Genomic DNA, 16,669 nt, shown 5'->3' with positions numbered 1-16,669 from the left:
AAAATGCTACGGTTTATTCCTGTTTATGCTACCAATCCAGTTATGCAGTTACTGTGGCTTTTTTTTTCTTCTTCTATGCAAAACTGTTCTACCAGCTGTTTTCCTATTACAGCTCGGATCAGCAGCAGCACATCCACCATGCTGTCAGTCACTGTCAGACTGAGTGCGCGGACGAGAATCCCACAAAGTCAGCAGGGAGGCTCTATTCGTCAGAGCACAGCAGGATGGTGGAAGACTTATTACAGCTTGAAGCATATACGTACATAGTATGTACCTAACACACAAAATGTGTTGTAGAGGCACCTTACTTTCTCCTCCTTTTGCTTCATTTCTTCACTGACAACACACTACATCAAGCTAATGAGCTGCTGTTGTTGCTTGGAAACAGAGGTAGAAAACAGCAAAAACTACAAGAAAGAAATTCAGGATGTAATAAGACCTAAAGCAAACCAGTTCCTTCTGCTCACATTAAGGAAGTCAACAAAAATAGGACAAGATGAGGCATGTTCACAAGTTGCGTGTGACTAACATCATGTCTGGGAGCTAGTCGGCTATTCTGATGTTAGCAGCAAAGAAACCTCCTGACTGCAACTACAACAGAGGTCACTAAGGGCACTTCCTGTCATGAAACATGTGTCCAGCTGGATGAAACCACCCAATAAAAAGGGCTCATTGAGCTCAGCTGACAAGCAGCAGGACAGAGAACGTGAGTACAGTAACTATACTGTATGATATGTTTGTCTATAGCTAAAACTACACAGATCCTCACCAGCTCCAGTCCCTGTGAGCCCAAGTGTGTTTTTCAGCTTGAGGGTGTATTTCCACTTAAATCCTGGTTCCAAAAACCTACAGTAGCTGTTGGGTTATCGACCCTGCAGGCTGTTGTTATGGTGCGCTGGTCCTATGAGAGATGACATGACGGTTGGCTGAGTGTAGAGCTGTTGCTGCTTAGTCAGCTTCCCCATCGGAGCTGTCTGTCCACACCAGCAGTCTGTGATCAGGAGCCTGCTTTGAGGGTGTATAAGTGTGTTTTTTTTTTGTGTGTATGTGTGTGTGCACACACCATATGTTTCAAAGACCCGCAGCATTTTCATTTTTAAGTTAAACAGATGGACTGGAGGAGATACAGAGGATTGTCTCAAGCCTTCCGATGCTACATTGATTCTTTGTGTGATTTATGTGCATGTGTCAGGCACAAAAGACTTACCATTCAGTGTAGGCAGCCCCCTTGTTGCATTTAGCCGAGGGTCAATGGAGTTGTAATTTGCAACAACAACCTGCCAGGGTTTTCTGTAGCTAAAGCAACAAGAAAGTTAACTGAGGGGGATTTTTGATAATGTGAACTTTCAAGTTCAAACTGAAAAGAGTCCTCCAGTGATTTGGCACTGCATAAAGTTGGGGGAATTGCAAGAGACAGATTCAAAATAGGTTGGTCATTATTGAAGCAGCAGTGGCAGAGATGCCCTGACTTTTAGTCACTTCACTTCTTACAGTGCAACTCAATAGCATCTTTTGTTAAAAGCTTCCAGCCTGGTAAATGCCCAGGTCTTTTAAAAAACCATGGCCCCAGTTTGTAACCTAGGCTTTCAATTAATCATACAGACTTCAACAACTAGTTGAGATAACTTTTAAAGGAATAGTTCAGCAATATAGGAAATACGTTTATTCACATTCTTGGCAAGAGTTAGATGAGAAGACTGACACCACTCTCACAATTTTTCAGTAAATGGTTAAGTTGTTTACTACGTAACCGCAACATCGAAATAATGCAAAGCAAACTGGCTGTGGGCGTCGGCCACATATTCTCATACATGAGAGTGGTTTTAATCAATACTTCCTAAAATATCAAACTGTTCCTTTAAACTCTCTCTCTCTCTCTCTCTCTCTCTCAATTCAAATAGCTTTATTGGCATGAACAAAAAGATGTTGTTGCCAAAGCAGTTTACAGAATATTAAAAAAGATACATACAACAATCATTAAATATGTGTCGTATACTGACACAGATTTAGATTTTCATGTCACACAATAAATTATAATATTATTCAGTAGTCTCTCTCTCTCAAATATCACATGAAAAATAGCAAGTCTTTACCTTTACCTGCTACTGATTTTCCCTAAAAACATGTTTGTCATTCCAACATAAGATTTATGCATTTTATTAATTCAATTCCACATAGAAACCTAAAGAAATCCTGCTTCAAATCTCTAACCCCTTCACTGATTATTACACTGTAAGCACTGTACAGTTCCCGGTGCATCATTTGATCAGAGCTCAAATAAATAAGACGTTTGACTGTTGCTAAAAACAACAGTTCCTGACAAGGTTTTCTGCCAGTATGGAAAGAAAAAATTAGGTTACTACACAAACTGTGTCCCTGATAGAGTGAAAAACTACGACTCAGGCGTAACTGACATCTGTGTCACAGTCTAACATAGCATGGAGGGGAATGACAAATGCCCACATGTGAGCTGTCTGATGTTTCTTTTGCTGTATAAACAAAGAACCAAACTAAATTTAGACTTGGTTGTGTATCTAGGCTACATCAGATCTCACTTGGAGTTAGTAAAGCACTATTCTGCCTACGCCCACTCTGTGACTGACATTTCCAACGCCGCAGCTGCTGCGCTGACGGGGCTCAGGGGGATCGCTTCATTTGAAATGATGCCACTGAAGTGACAGTGAAACAAATCCGCGAGAGAGAAACAGTGCAGTTACTGTATTCGCTGTCATAAAAGGGAAATACTGAAAGTTACTGCAGATGAAAGTCAGTAAAAGGAAGTTAACTTTGGAGGCTATTTGACATTCATGTCTTGTTGGTGCAGGCCCAGAGCAGTGAAGCACGGAGCAGCGCTTGGCAGCGCTGATAGCTGAGGAGGAGAGGTCAGTGAAAGTTTGCCTCAGAACATGCCACAGCATCTCAACTGCAAAGACTGCACAAATGAAAGGAGACACAAATGATACAAATCCATATCTAGCATAATAAAAGAGAGACTTTTGTGTTCACATTACTATTATAATTTCCAACACTGACTTTCATTACTGACGGGAGTTAAAAACCTGATAGCTGCAAGCGATCAAGCATTACAATCTCCTTTGATCCAAATCTTTCTAAAGGCTAATCTGCTCTCCTGCAAACTCGGGCAGCTTTAAACTGTCAATAGATTGCAGCCTGCAGCTTCCTATGTGGTTCACCACAGGAATGGTGGGGAGTGGGAAGAGAGAGGGTGGGGCAGTGCAGTGTTTAAGGAGGATAAATTCTGGCTGAGGCCCAATCCCTGCATGTGGGCCTGATCCACCCCGACACCCTGCCTGAGAGCAGTGTTAGTCTGCTCCCACGGCTGGTGCTTGAGGAAACATTAGGAAATAACAAACTGAGGGTGTGCACACATCACAGGGAAGATGGGGACAAGCATACCTGCCAGCCAGACTTACTGCTTTCATTTTAGGGGTGTTGGGGCAATGTGGAAACTGTGAAAACTGCTAGAAATGAAAAATAAAAGTGTGGAGAAAGGCGAAAGAGAGTTGGTGGAATGTGCTGCTGGCTGAGCACCTGAGAAGACGGACTCTCCTTTGCTAAAAATACATGTAGGTATTGTTGTCTGAGGTGCATGGGTCCTTGCACTGTCTCACCTTAACCAACACTTCTAATTTTCATAAACAAATGTATGGAAAAAAAACCTTCCCATCCCAACTGCATCCATAATGACAGAGCTTAAACATTCTACAGGGGAGTATCTGTATCTCTGTATCCATATTTGTACAGGTCTTTGCTAAAAACGATGACAGAATTTACAACCCTGTGACATGATAATTACACTGGGTTGTGTAACACTCTTTTTTAAGCAGCTACTTTAACTCATGTAAACTGAGAGGGTATCCATAAATATTGACTGGATATAGAGTGACCAATATTCTTGGTGCAGTCTCACTCCCACTACCAATATGTCAACCTGAGAACTGGGTTTTGGCCCAGATTGGATACTGGTCTTCAGGACGATGGGGAAAACTCTGCCCTGCCTGGAATGGGAGCTACCTGCAGTTCACTGAGGGTGATAATACTTTTTGGATGACTTCTGCAAGACATTTATCATCTTGGACTTTACAGATGCATCCTGGTGTTTTTTTAGCATCCAATGAACCCGACTCCTTCAATGCTTTTCATGGATGTCCTGCTAAACTTAACCTTGCAGTCGTCAGGGTAAAACTCAAAGCCTTGAAAACACGCACTGCACTGTCACTGCGAGGAGATTAAAGCAAAAAACCTCTGATCTTGATAGTGTTGTGCAAGCTGCATTACTGGAACAGTTTCCTTCTTTTTTTTTTTTTTAAATTGCACTGCACACGGTTACTGAATCACCAAATCACTGAAATACACTTGTGAAAGATCAGTCTCATCAAACACAAAATGCATTGCAATAATAACGCAAACAGAATGGTGTTGAGCCGATACCAAAAATGTTAAACTCTTGAAATAATAGCGAAAGACCCGTCACTGTAACTGTACTCAGTGCATCAAGAGCATTGTGTTGAGCTCTACACACACACACACACACACACACACACACACACCCTGTCACCACAACCTGCCCTCAGGCATTACATTTTGTGCTGTCACAAAGTGTGCCATATTTCACTGAGTTAACCTTATCCTCACAGGCAGGGGGGCAGTACAGCTCTCCTGGACTCATCTGCCACAGCATATGTGAGCAAATACAGCAGCAGTGTGGTCAGCTGAACCTGCTTTAAAGTGACCATGGATGTCCTGCCAAAACTGGGCAGTGCTCAATGAATGGAGACACAAACCGTTTTCATCCCAGGTTTCACTGAGAAGTTTCTCTGTTACCATCCCACCTGCAGAAACAGGCAGTTATGTCAGACCCACTGAGGGGCTCAACAGGGCAGTGCCCCTTCAAATGCCAAATGAGGAGTGATCTATTTTACACATGTCTGCTAGTTTTCGAGCATGGAAAAAAAAAAAGTTAGAGGCACCCTTCAGTCGCCATGCCATGCCTGGGTGAGTGATGTGTGTGTGTGTGTGTGGGGGGGGGGCTGTGAGAGAAATAATTCGCCAAAGAACCGCTGTGAAGGCAAGGGCCGGAGCTCATCGTCCGCTCGGTCCTGTTTTCACGATACAAACACCAGCAAACAGACATGTGGCTCAAGCAGATGATCGCGGTGAGCCCGGTGCCAGCTGTTTTTATGTCAGGGCCTTTCTGGACACCTAACCCCGCGCTGAGCTCAGCTGAGCCTGGATAACTTCACCCACCTGGACATCCACACATGCACTGCTGAGCCGACCGCCGCAACCGACCTCCGGAGATTCACACATTCACCCGGTTGGATGCACTGAGTTGAGCATTGTGTGTCTGCTTCAAACCGCACACACTCGCACGCTGCTTCAATGTTGCGTCCACGGCGGGCGAACTTACCTAAATCATCCATGTTGTGCCGGAAATCGTTCCAACGCTGAGAACCGGACCGGTGCCCCTCTCTAGTCGGTCACAGCTGGACTGCGAGCAGCCGATTCAGCCCCTGATCGCCGGATCTCCCCTCGCCGATCGCAGTGAAGTTTTCAAGTTACCCCTGCTGCTCGACGAGCCTCACACACACTCACAAACACACTCATACCCAGCTGCCCCCCCTGGAGTCCTCGACGGTCCACATCCAGCCACCCCCCCCACCTTCCTCCGCCTGCCCACCGGCCCCTCCACGCAGGGCCCAGCGACATCTAGGGGAGACTTGAAGATTTAAGAGCTGTATTACATGCATATTTTTATTTAACATCAATTGTCACCGTAACAAAACAAGAGCTACGTCAATTATGGTTTGCAGCAGGTTGCATTACTGACTCGCTACTTGTGCACATCTGCACAATGTACTGCACACAAATATCTGCACATTTAATTTACATGGACAAAGGCAGGCTACTCAAATGCTGTTTTAATAGCTGTATGGAGGCATATAATGTAGATTTTCTGACCTCTCAGCCTATCTCTTGTTTCTACATGCTTGGCATGTATATGTATATGGCATGTATATTAATCCAAGATGATTTGATTCAGCAAATTCAAGCTGAGTGGACGTTCACATTTGTCATGAATCTACACACTGCTTTTTATCACTGTATTCTTATACAATTTATTTGATGGTGTTCTGCTTGGTGACGAAGCACCTTGCCTCTGACCATTGAGTTACAACCTGACCCACTGCAGGACTGGAGCCCGGACTGAGATTATCAAGGCTCAGTTCCAGCAACTCTTGATGGAAGCCCATCATACACTCAAAAAGTGCTGTGTTGTTTCTGAAACCACATTGTTGGGTTGATTATGTCGGTTCATAATTCCTGGTTCTTTGGGATGAAAGAACCTAGGTAAAATGTCAGTAACCTTAGCTGCTAAATTGGCCATTAATTATACCATCTACTTAAAATTTAATATTTTCAATAACATTAGCTGCTAACATTTCCCACCATAAATGAAATGTTTACAATACATTTAAAATGGTATGAGTGGTCTAAATGTTAGCTATGGATTTGGTGATCAACAATCTAAGGTGATGCTGATGGTGTGGTGGTCCCAGGGCCTCCCTGAGGGGTTGTGTGCGTTGTGATGTTTCTTTGTTCTGTTTCCTGTGTTTCATGTTGCAGGTTCCTGGGTGGGTGGAGCTAGTAAGGGAGGTGGAGGCAGCTAGCCACTGTCCTCCCCATAGATTATAAAAGACCTATCCGTCCTGGCAGGGTCAGAAGGCTCCCTCCTCCCTTGCACCACATTATCTCCTGTAAAAGTTTAGATTTTCTGTTTAGTCAGTCTAGTATTTCTTTTATTAGACCGGCGCTGATTCCATCTGCGAACTTTATTTGTTGAAATTGCCAATTTTATCATCTTAGTTAAACAAAAACTAACATCTGTGAAAAGAAATTCCTTGTTCTTGTTAAATCCATGTGTCTCTTCCTCAATTTGCTATGGTCTCAGAGCTGGGCCATAACAAGGTGTAAGTGTAAAAAAGCAAAGTTACAATAGTTGTGAAATTTGGCCATTGAACGTTGCATTTCCTGTAAAAATGAAAATTATTGAACAAGGTTAGCTGTTAAGTTTGACCTGCAACAATCTAATGTCAAGTGAAAATGTAAAATTGACAATATTAATTGCAAATTCTGGCAATCACAAATTTAATATTGTTATGACATGAAACAGTCACACTTACTTTACCTTCCATGCAGTTATAATATGTAACTTTTCCACATTAAAATCTCAAAATGATTAGACCTATGTTAAATTTTTTTTAAATTGTGTACTTACCTTATCCCAAATGTTTCCATCTATTCTCGAACCTAAAGAAATGACCATGATTTTAATCATGGTAATGGTCTGTTTCATTTGGTCACCTGTCAGTGACATCTTATCCCCCTATGCTCTTGCGTTAATGTTGAGAGGCTTAAAATTCACTTTTATCCAGTTGTCCACTATTAAGTTTTCAACTAAGTATTTTAACTGGATCAGACATCTGGAGCTTCAATAATTAGAAAAAAAGCTAAGCAAATGTTTGGCATCTCCTGAACAACTGATAATGAAGGAATCCAAAATGAGAGAGATAGCAATGAAGACAACAACCCCCATGATCCCACAGAATGTCACAACATCACACACACCGCAGTCCTTTTTTATTGTTTTCATTGAGAGACCCCTAGTGGCACAATTAATACTCTGCATTTAAAAGGTTCTGAAATGAGATTTTAAACAATATTACAGCAGTAAACAACTATTCTCCATGTAAAGATATAGTGGAGTAATGGTGTCCTGACAATAGAACAAAGTCGCACCCCCTCTGTGCGTGTTGTGACCTGAGTTTCTCTATTTTCGGTTTTGGTAACTGGTCTGAGAAACCAGGATGTTCGTGCGCTTGAATCCCTCCAGTACCATTAGCCTTCCCGACGCTTAAACACACAGGCACCGCACACATGCGAGCCGACACAGTGCAGAACACAGCAGTTCAGGTGAAAGTAACCTTCTAGAGTTCCTCCAATGAAGAAACTGGTCCGAAATGCCGGTGGGCAAGTGGTTATCTAGTGGCAGTGACAATCATTTACAGAATCTTTAATGAGGTAAAATTTTAAAACATGACAGAATAATTAATCTAAAATGATTGCAATGTCAAAGAAGGTCAAAAACCTTAGTTGCTAAATAAGCCATTCCATATAATATTAGGATGAAAATATAAAATTTCCCAAAACATTGGCTGATGGTGCAACATTGGCACTTCGGCTACCAAAAATCTAATGTTTGAATATAAATAAAAAATGTAATTAATTTATTTATTGTTAACTGTTAATTTGGTCATCAAGGCTATAGTATAAGATACTAACATTAGCTGCTAATTCTGGCCATCACAAATTTAATATTAATGTGAAATTGAATTGTGACAGTTGCTTTACCTTTGGGTGTTGCCCACTAAAAAAGTTAATCATGAGGTAAAATTAAAAAATGTCAGCATGGTGACTCTAAAATGAATGCAATGTGGAAAAATGTCAGTAATTATAATATCTACATAAAAATTGTATTTTAAATAACATTAACTGCTAACTTTGGCCACCACAAATCTTATATTTAGATGAATAAATATTGTCATTAACTTTAGCTGGCAATTCATTCATCAAGGTTGTAATGAGAATATAAGATTTAAAGAAAACTCCATGTAACATCAACTGCTAAGTTTGGCCATTCAGTATAAATTTCCTATTAACATGAAACCTTTTCAATAACTTCAGCTGCTAAGTTTGGCCTCCAACAATCTAAAGGTAATGAAAAAGGAAAACGTGACAGTAACATTACCTCCAAATTCTGGCCACACAAACTGAATATTAATTCAAGATGAAACTGCGACAGATATTTTACATTTCATTGTTGCCCACAAAAAAGGTTATTAGTAATCTAAAATTAAAAAATGATAGCAAGGTGATTCTAAAATGAATGCAATGTGAAGAAATGTCAGTAACCTCAGCTGCTAAATTGGCCATTAATTATGATATTTACATAAAAATTGCATTTTAATTAACATTAGCTGCTAACTTTGGCCACTGCATGTCCAATATTTCAATGAAAATATTAAATTAACATTAGCTGGCAACTCGAAACCTCACCGTCACGTCTCCTCTGCAACAAAAATGAGAAAATAACTGTAAGGAAAGACAAACAAAAAAACAATAACAAGTGAAGAATAAAGTCTGAAGGAGAAAAAATCAACTGAAATTAGTTGCCCTGTTTTGTTTATGTAACACGATCAGCTTTCTTTCACTCCTTTGCTTTAATCGTTCGGTTCTTTCATGCTTAGTTCAGTATTCTTGTTCTTGGTTTACGGTTTAATTTTATCATTTATGGGTTTTGTTTTACATTCACATTTTGTTATTTTTTGCTTTCAAACATTCTGGCCCGAAATTACCTTCATAGTGTGATTACTGGAGTTCAGTAGCCGATTAATTGATTTGGAGCTGATTTTTGTGACGGCACGGCCTAACACTCTTAAACACATGGGCATGACAGAAGTTACTGATGGCTAAATTGATCTGGTGGTTCATTTACTGGCCTTCTAATTAGCACCAGAAATGTTCTTCATGTCCTATGTAATCATGAATAACAATGTCGTGTATTCACTAAACTGCCTGTTAGATCTGGTGTGTGCACAATAGCTGTATGGGTGTGCAGGTTTTAATGTTAATGACAAGATCAACATTGAAGTAATATTAACAATAATAAAATTATTAGTCCACAAACTATTTCAAAATAACTTTTACATTTAGTTTACAAAGACTGAGTTTTAATACAAATATATTTTTGTTTGCCTTTCACATATCTGCGTTTGGCCATATTTTGAAATGTTTATACAATGTTTGCAATCAGTGTTTTTTTGGTGATGGTCCCTTTTTTTGCATTTTGATACTTTCACAAAATAAACTTGATGACTTAAATGTCAGTTATATTGCAATGCCAAGTGACTGATTTGTAATTAACAGGTGGGGACCTTTGTAAGATTGAAAAGTTACAAATAAGATATTAAAAAACAAAATGCAGATGTGCTGTTCCTGCACAATTTGTGCCTTGGGGATGAAATGATCATTCCCCATTATTTCAGGCCACACCATTGAAACAAACTCTTCGCTGTTGGATGTTTATTCCAAGACTTTCTTTGTGTTTGACATCAATTGACATCAACATTCAGTGTATTGTACATTATGTGCATTTGTATAATGCATAATAACTCATTTTAGGTGAAAAATTAAATAACTTAGAACACAGATAACTAAAGAAATCAAGTCATACCCAGCACCTATTTGAAATAAAGAAAAAAATATATTTTGTTTTTTAATTTAGCAGATCTTAATAAGTAAGAATACAATAATTAAAAACCGGCAAACAGTAGTGGAGACTGTGGACAACCCTGTCAAGTTCCACACAATGTATCAATTCTTTTAAAGATTTGAATATATTCACTATAAGAGGAGCAAGTGCAAAAAAATTATAGCTTGAATCAAGGAATCTTCTATGCTCAGGGTTCAGGAGTAATAAGTAAATTCTAAACTATATGGTGGAACCAGCTGCACCAAAAATTACTGTGGTCTGCTTTGGTCTATGGCCCAACAATTTTGACTCAAATCAGTTGTAAGACATATCCCACCAACAATCAGAACAACGGGACCAAAACCAGAACTTCTTAGACAGAGAGGGAGGAAATAAAGTTAGTAGAAGTGGAAGTGTAGACATAAATGTAGACATAGACACAATTCAATCCAAATTAAACACAGATAGGACACTAATATTCTTGAATGAGGAGAGAGCTGACACCTAACCCATTTTAGTCAGAGGTGAAGTCGGTCCTCTTTGAACAGATGTACACACTCAGCACAACTCGATAATTCTCACAGAAAATTCATCAGTTATTTCTCAATGGTGGATACAGACTAAATGTCACTGAAGCACTGTATTAAATCTCAATACAAACCTCTGTGAGACAGCGTTAATTGCGCCATCAGCACATTGTAAAATGCTTCCCCTGATCAATGATTGGTGTAATATTCCTGTAATATTCCTACAGGGACTTACAGCGTGTTGAGCTCAGCAGTGAGCTTGAGTGATGTCTTCACCAAGGTTTTTTGTGCCTTTTGTGTAATCTTAACAGAGTTCTGCTAAAGCTATCATTTTTATTTTGCTGCATTGTGATTTATAGGTTTGCTTTTTAGGAATTACTTGAGATTTAAGAATAAGTTGGCCTGTGCATTTTATTTTGTGGATACTGTGAGCATTGCAACCTTTGTTTATCATTCTAGATGCCCATTTGGCTCATTTCATCTTTCCATTTTATCCTTTCCATCTTCAGTGGCCACTAGAGGGTGTTCATGTATATATGTTTCAGAAATGTTCAGCTTGATCTTTACTTTCATTTCAGACATGATCTTATCCACTTTATGATAACAGTATTGTTATGTTATCATATATAATATTCATATCATTACTTATATAATCTCAGCACTTCAGCATTAAATAAACAAACACCCTGGGCTGCACCACTGATAAACTAGATAAATAAACTCAGATCCTATAGAATGTTTGAAACTGAGAAATGCTGTAGACTATAGTTTGAGTACTTGAGAAAAATAGTTCTCTGTGTGAGTTTTCCTCCTAACTAGATTTAATAAGGATTTCTCTTTATATCTAGCAGGTAGGTCATTATCCTCAGAAACATTAATGCCAATATTTTGAATCACTGAATTAGATCAACTGAATCAATTGAAATTTTAAATTGGGGTTTGTGTGTCTCAGTGATCCTAGGAGCTGTTTTGTCAGGAGCATTAGTTTCTAGTGGGGGAGAGGTCACACTAAGAGCGATTCAAAAACCAGATGAAAGGCAGTCTTCGTCTCGGCATTAACCTGCCCGGATTGAGGAAACTGGGGCATCCTCCTTGAGCCAGAGGGGAGCTCACCAACGAGCATCTCATGACTGGGCCTTGGTCTATGGGGCCCGATCAGGCACAGCCCAGAGAAATTACACAGAGCCACATCCCTGTTGACCCACCACCTGCATGAACAGGCATCAAAACTGTCTGTCTGAGGCCCCTGTCCATCCCCAGCTGGGGGGGGGGGGGCAGAGTCTGAAGAAGCCATATCCATAGCAGAGGTTGCTGAGGTAGTCAAGAAGCTCCGAGGCAGCAAGGCGGCAGGAGTGGATGAGACTCACCCTGAGACGCTGAAGGCTCTGGACATTATAGGCAGTCTTGACTGAAATGCCTTTTCAATGTTGCATGGAAGCTGGGGACAGTGTCTGTGGACTAGCACACTGGGTGATAACGCCCATTTCAAAAAAGGGGACCGGAGGATGTGCTCAAATTATAAAGATCGGGGGATGAAACTACTCAGCCTCTCTGCTTCCGAGGGAAATTGCTGGATCTCTAGCTGTTAATTGCGCCACTGTGCTGTTGCGTCACAGCATATAATGGGTTTTAAGAGCTTTGTGGAGCTTTGTGTCTTTTATGGCTGCCTTTAGAGAGCAGTTGTTCATTTATACCACTAGATACGACTAAGGTTAAAACGACGATGTGCTATTACTCCCTACATTCCCCTTTCTTAAGTCTGTTCCTAGAGACTGTTCAAACAGCACACATGATGTGAGCTCAAATGTCCAAGTTGATCCAAACACTTTATCCCTCACCACTCCCTAGACCCTCCTCCCCTCCCCAGAAGACAATACTTTAGTCTGGGGGTTGACAGGCCAGCTCCCCCCGGCCCCACACTCTCCAGCTGGAACAACCAGGGATTTTCACCCCCCCCCCCTCACCCTGCCAAGGTCTGGCAAATGGAGTAGGTGAAGGCGGTAAGGATCACTTGGTGGCATCCTATTGTGTTCCTGCTGCCCTAACTCCACAGTATAGCATTACCCTCCTGACATCATCATAGCACCAAAATAACAACAGGGCTTTGTCTCACTAAAGCCCTGTTTCAGTCGCAACATTTTTACACACACACACACACACACACACACACACACACACACACACACACACACACACACACTACACACTTATCCTACTTTATGCACAAATATACAGAGGCACGCACATTCAGTGCCGCGCTCATGTTTTGAATTCATTTCTAGGGGATTTCAGAGGACCACCAATTGCACATTCGCTATTCTCAAGTGCACAAATTCACTACCTAACATGGAATTAAAGATAAGCTGGTGTGACCATGTGGTCAAGCACTAATCCTATGATCCTATAAACATATGAATATCTCTCAGTGGCTCTTTTGCATATACTGTCTTTGGGGTCCCTTCAGATAAAACGTTTCAATATTCAGTATGAGAGAGCAGGCTGGTAACTGTCTTTGAAAACTTTTATTAGACGAACAGGCACAGACCTAACAAATGGATGCTTTCTATGAAAAAAAGGCAAGTGGTTTGAGACCGTACAAAACCGAGAAGGGAAATAATTTAATCAGTCTCAGGTGAATGTGGGAAAATACTGTGAATAAGGCAGGAAGGGAGAAAGAGAGCTCAACATGTTGATGCTGTCAATTGTCCATCTTTGGGGGCCTGGGAGGGAAAATCCTCTTAATTTGATCCTCTTGTACAGAAATGATGCAGCCAACGTAAGAGTTGAGTAAATAAACAACAGTTCATATCTCCTTCAAGGGCAGTGGGTCAGTTTTCAAGTCATGTAGAGGGAAGAAACATACTTTCTATTTCATGAATACATTGGGGAAAGGGTTTACTCCTGGTCCTTTTCCTCTCCATGGGTAATGATGTGAACCAGGTTCTTGTAATCCAGGTTTCCTGACACATCTGGAGGGAAGGCAGTGAACATCTGCTCCATCTTACCAAAAGAAAGTAGATATTATCACCACTTTTATCACAGCCTTAGCCCCTCACAAAAACAATTCATACTGTAGCTCGTTGTGCGTATAAAGGTGCAATGATTCACTGAGTTTTTTTGTGAAACTGCGTCTGATATGAATGTAGATGATCGTCATGGTGACGTTCATCCCTCTGTGCTTTTTGGACTCACCCACACACACAAAGCAATCTTCTATAATAATGATAATTAGCGTAAAAGGGCTCCAATGTACCTCTTCAGCAGAGAATCTGTCAGCTTGTGTTGTTAGCATCTGTGTCACACTGGGCAGGAAAGAGAAAAAAAAGTGTGAGATGACGAGGCCTGCGTTCACACCAGGAGGAAATGTGCAGGTCATAATGATCTTTACTTATTTTGCACCGGGATGAATGATTGCAGTCAGACTCAGACTCGGTCATAAATTGTGAGTTAAAGCTGACGTAACACTCTTTGCAATGGATTTGCATATTACAAACTGGGGTGGTGCGAGAGTGGAGTGTGTTAAGCCACTTACTAATCCTTCCTCAGCACACCTTTCCCCTCTGGGTCAAAGACTTTAAAAGCGTTGAGGATAGTCTCCTCTGGATCGGCACCTAGATAGATTAAAACAGCCATTAAATATCTTCAAAATATATGAAATATATTCAAATGACCACTGGGTTGCTTAGATTTTGTATTTGTGGTTAAATTGTCATCTTTTGCATGTGTGCTCTTACCTTTCAGTTTCTCACCGAACATGGTGAGGAAGACGGTGAAGTTAATTGGGCCAGGGGCCTCCTTGAGCATCTCATCGATCTCTTCCTGTTTCACATTGAGACGTCCTGTGGCACCAATCATTCAATGTGAACAAAATGCTAATTCATAAGTAATACAGTTTAAAGAAACCTTCGAAAACTGTAAATAGAACATCAAGTCATCGTATCTTATCAGAGTGAATATGACAGCACACCTAGAGCGGCAAAAGTGTCTCTCAGGTCATTCTTGTCAATGAAGCCGTCTCTGTTCTGGTCCATGATAGTGAAGGCCTGAAGTCAGAGCACAGGAGAGGGTACAGAACATGTAAATGAGCCTCTCTGCCTTGAAAAGAGTTGCGAGTTGTGAGAGTTGCGAACAGATTGCAGCCACATGCTTTCAGTCCACTTCTAAGATGAAAAAAAAAAATCTAATCGCTGTCACACTTGATTTAAGATTCTCTTTCTTCCCCTAAATGTTTTGTGTGCCATCTTCATAGATGAACACCACTAAGTATTTATAACTTGCGAGTCTCCCCAAGGGTTTTGCCTGGCATCCAGGGCATGCCCAGCAGTTTATCTGCAGCCTAATCACCGATGACACAGTCTGGATGTCTGGGCACCACTGACCCTCATACCAGCATACCAGATGCCTCACTGCTGTCAAGCCAGGGATGGGGAAAATAGACAGGTGGGCATACTACAACAATGAACAATGGAAATGGAAAGACATAGAGGGAAGAAGAAGTAGAGACTGCTGTGTGTGTTGCTGTGTATTTTGAAAAAAGGAACACTAGGATTGTAACCCCTGACATTGCTGAGCTACCATGCATATTCATACAACATTTCCACAATTCACATGTCATTCTCAGCCAAATGCAAATCAGCCAAATAAAAATTGGTTCAGCACTTCTCACCTCTTTGAATTCCTGGATCTGGGCCTGCTCAAACATGGAGAACACATTGGAGTTGGCTCCCTCTGCTGTCCTCTTCTTGGCTTTCTTGGGGGCCTTTTGGCATAAGAACAGGAGTAGAGATGTGGCAGACACTACATGCTAGTTAAATGAAAGCTACATGGCAGATAACATAAATAAAAGGGACTGTAGGACTTAATAAGAGAAAATGTTGTTCTATAAAGGTGAAAAATCTATAACATAACTGCGAGAACGACAACGTTAAAGTTTAGAGGAGCAAAATCTCCAAAAATGAGTTGGATGTCTAAATCAAATAAAGCCAGTCACGATGCGATGTATGTCATTTAAGTAGCTTTTAGCAGGTCACACAAAATGAAACAAAGAAAAATATTTTTCCTTGAAAAGCCAATTAAAATACATGCTTGTAATCTGGGATGCATTCAATGTCTGGTGAAAATATGGTAAAAATGAACCCTTTGCAGTTGTAAGCCACTTTCTATCCAAAGATGCTTTAATCTTTTCTTGAAGCTAAGAAATCATCACAGAAAATGTCGAATATTTGTTGAGAAATTGAAAATATAGTAAGTTTAAAGTAAAAGAATATAGAGATGAGAGTACTGAATTACTCATCTGTCCAAAATAAAAAAAGCAGCATCCTTGAAGTTAAAAAAAGCACATCCCACACCTATCTTTGCACCATTAAACAGCACACACACTGACTTACCATGGCTGAGCAGCTGGGAGGTCACACCAACAATGATGCCAGTGAACAATGGGGAGATTGAGGGTGGCCTTTTGTAGCCCCAACCTTCAGCTCTACTGGATGATATTTATAAACTATGTCCTCTTTAGGAAGTGACAGGTAAATGATGCTTCATACAGAACATACAGTATTGCATGGTCACAAAAAGAGCACACGCACACACACCCCTCTGTAGAAACGACTCGCCCTGTGTTGTTATGATTGACATTGGACAAAGAGAGTGGAATAACTGGTCTAGAATATCAACAGCAGACTGAAGGTTAAAGCACTTAATCACTTTAAACTGCCCTCTGTTCACAGACCACTGTCTTGACATGTCTAAACTATAGAGAACAATGGCATTAACCTGATCAGTCTTATTGTAAATGCAAAGATAAAAGGCA

General features: G+C 40.7%; 2 protein-coding genes across 3 annotated transcripts in view; both read right to left on the bottom strand.

Annotated features, from left to right (window-relative positions):
- Nucleotides 1–5,642, bottom strand: part of LOC139630792 (paxillin-like) — a 29,060-nt gene extending 23,418 nt beyond the window's left edge. Inside the window, exon 1 of one of the 2 annotated variants that reach the window (XM_071494512.1) lies at nucleotides 5,432–5,642. In XM_071494512.1, coding sequence (XP_071350613.1) covers nucleotides 5,432–5,444 — 13 coding nt within the window. In that variant the 5' untranslated portion in view covers nucleotides 5,445–5,642. The remainder of the gene's footprint in view (nucleotides 1–5,431) is intronic. The other variant, XM_071494510.1, reaches the window with a different exon arrangement.
- Nucleotides 5,643–13,367: 7,725 nt separating this feature from the next.
- myl2a (myosin, light chain 2a, regulatory, cardiac, slow) lies at nucleotides 13,368–16,363 on the bottom strand. Its single transcript, XM_071495081.1, has 7 exons — nucleotides 16,248–16,363; nucleotides 15,527–15,619; nucleotides 14,828–14,903; nucleotides 14,595–14,699; nucleotides 14,393–14,471; nucleotides 14,114–14,162; nucleotides 13,368–13,860 (listed from the first exon to the last, which is right to left on the bottom strand). Exons 1-7 carry the CDS (start codon nucleotides 16,248–16,250, stop codon nucleotides 13,756–13,758), a joined length of 510 nt encoding a protein of 169 aa, XP_071351182.1. The 5' UTR covers nucleotides 16,251–16,363; the 3' UTR covers nucleotides 13,368–13,755.
- Between the last annotated feature and the right edge of the window lie 306 nt (nucleotides 16,364–16,669).

Source organism: Trachinotus anak, unplaced genomic scaffold (assembly GCF_046630095.1).
Source record: "Trachinotus anak isolate AG129_WGS33_773 ecotype Australia unplaced genomic scaffold, CSIRO_AGI_Tana_v1 ptg000013l, whole genome shotgun sequence".
Lineage (NCBI taxonomy): Eukaryota > Metazoa > Chordata > Actinopteri > Carangiformes > Carangidae > Trachinotus > Trachinotus anak.
The sequence above is the reverse complement of the archived record's forward strand: the minus strand, read 5'-3'. Positions and strand labels throughout refer to the sequence as shown.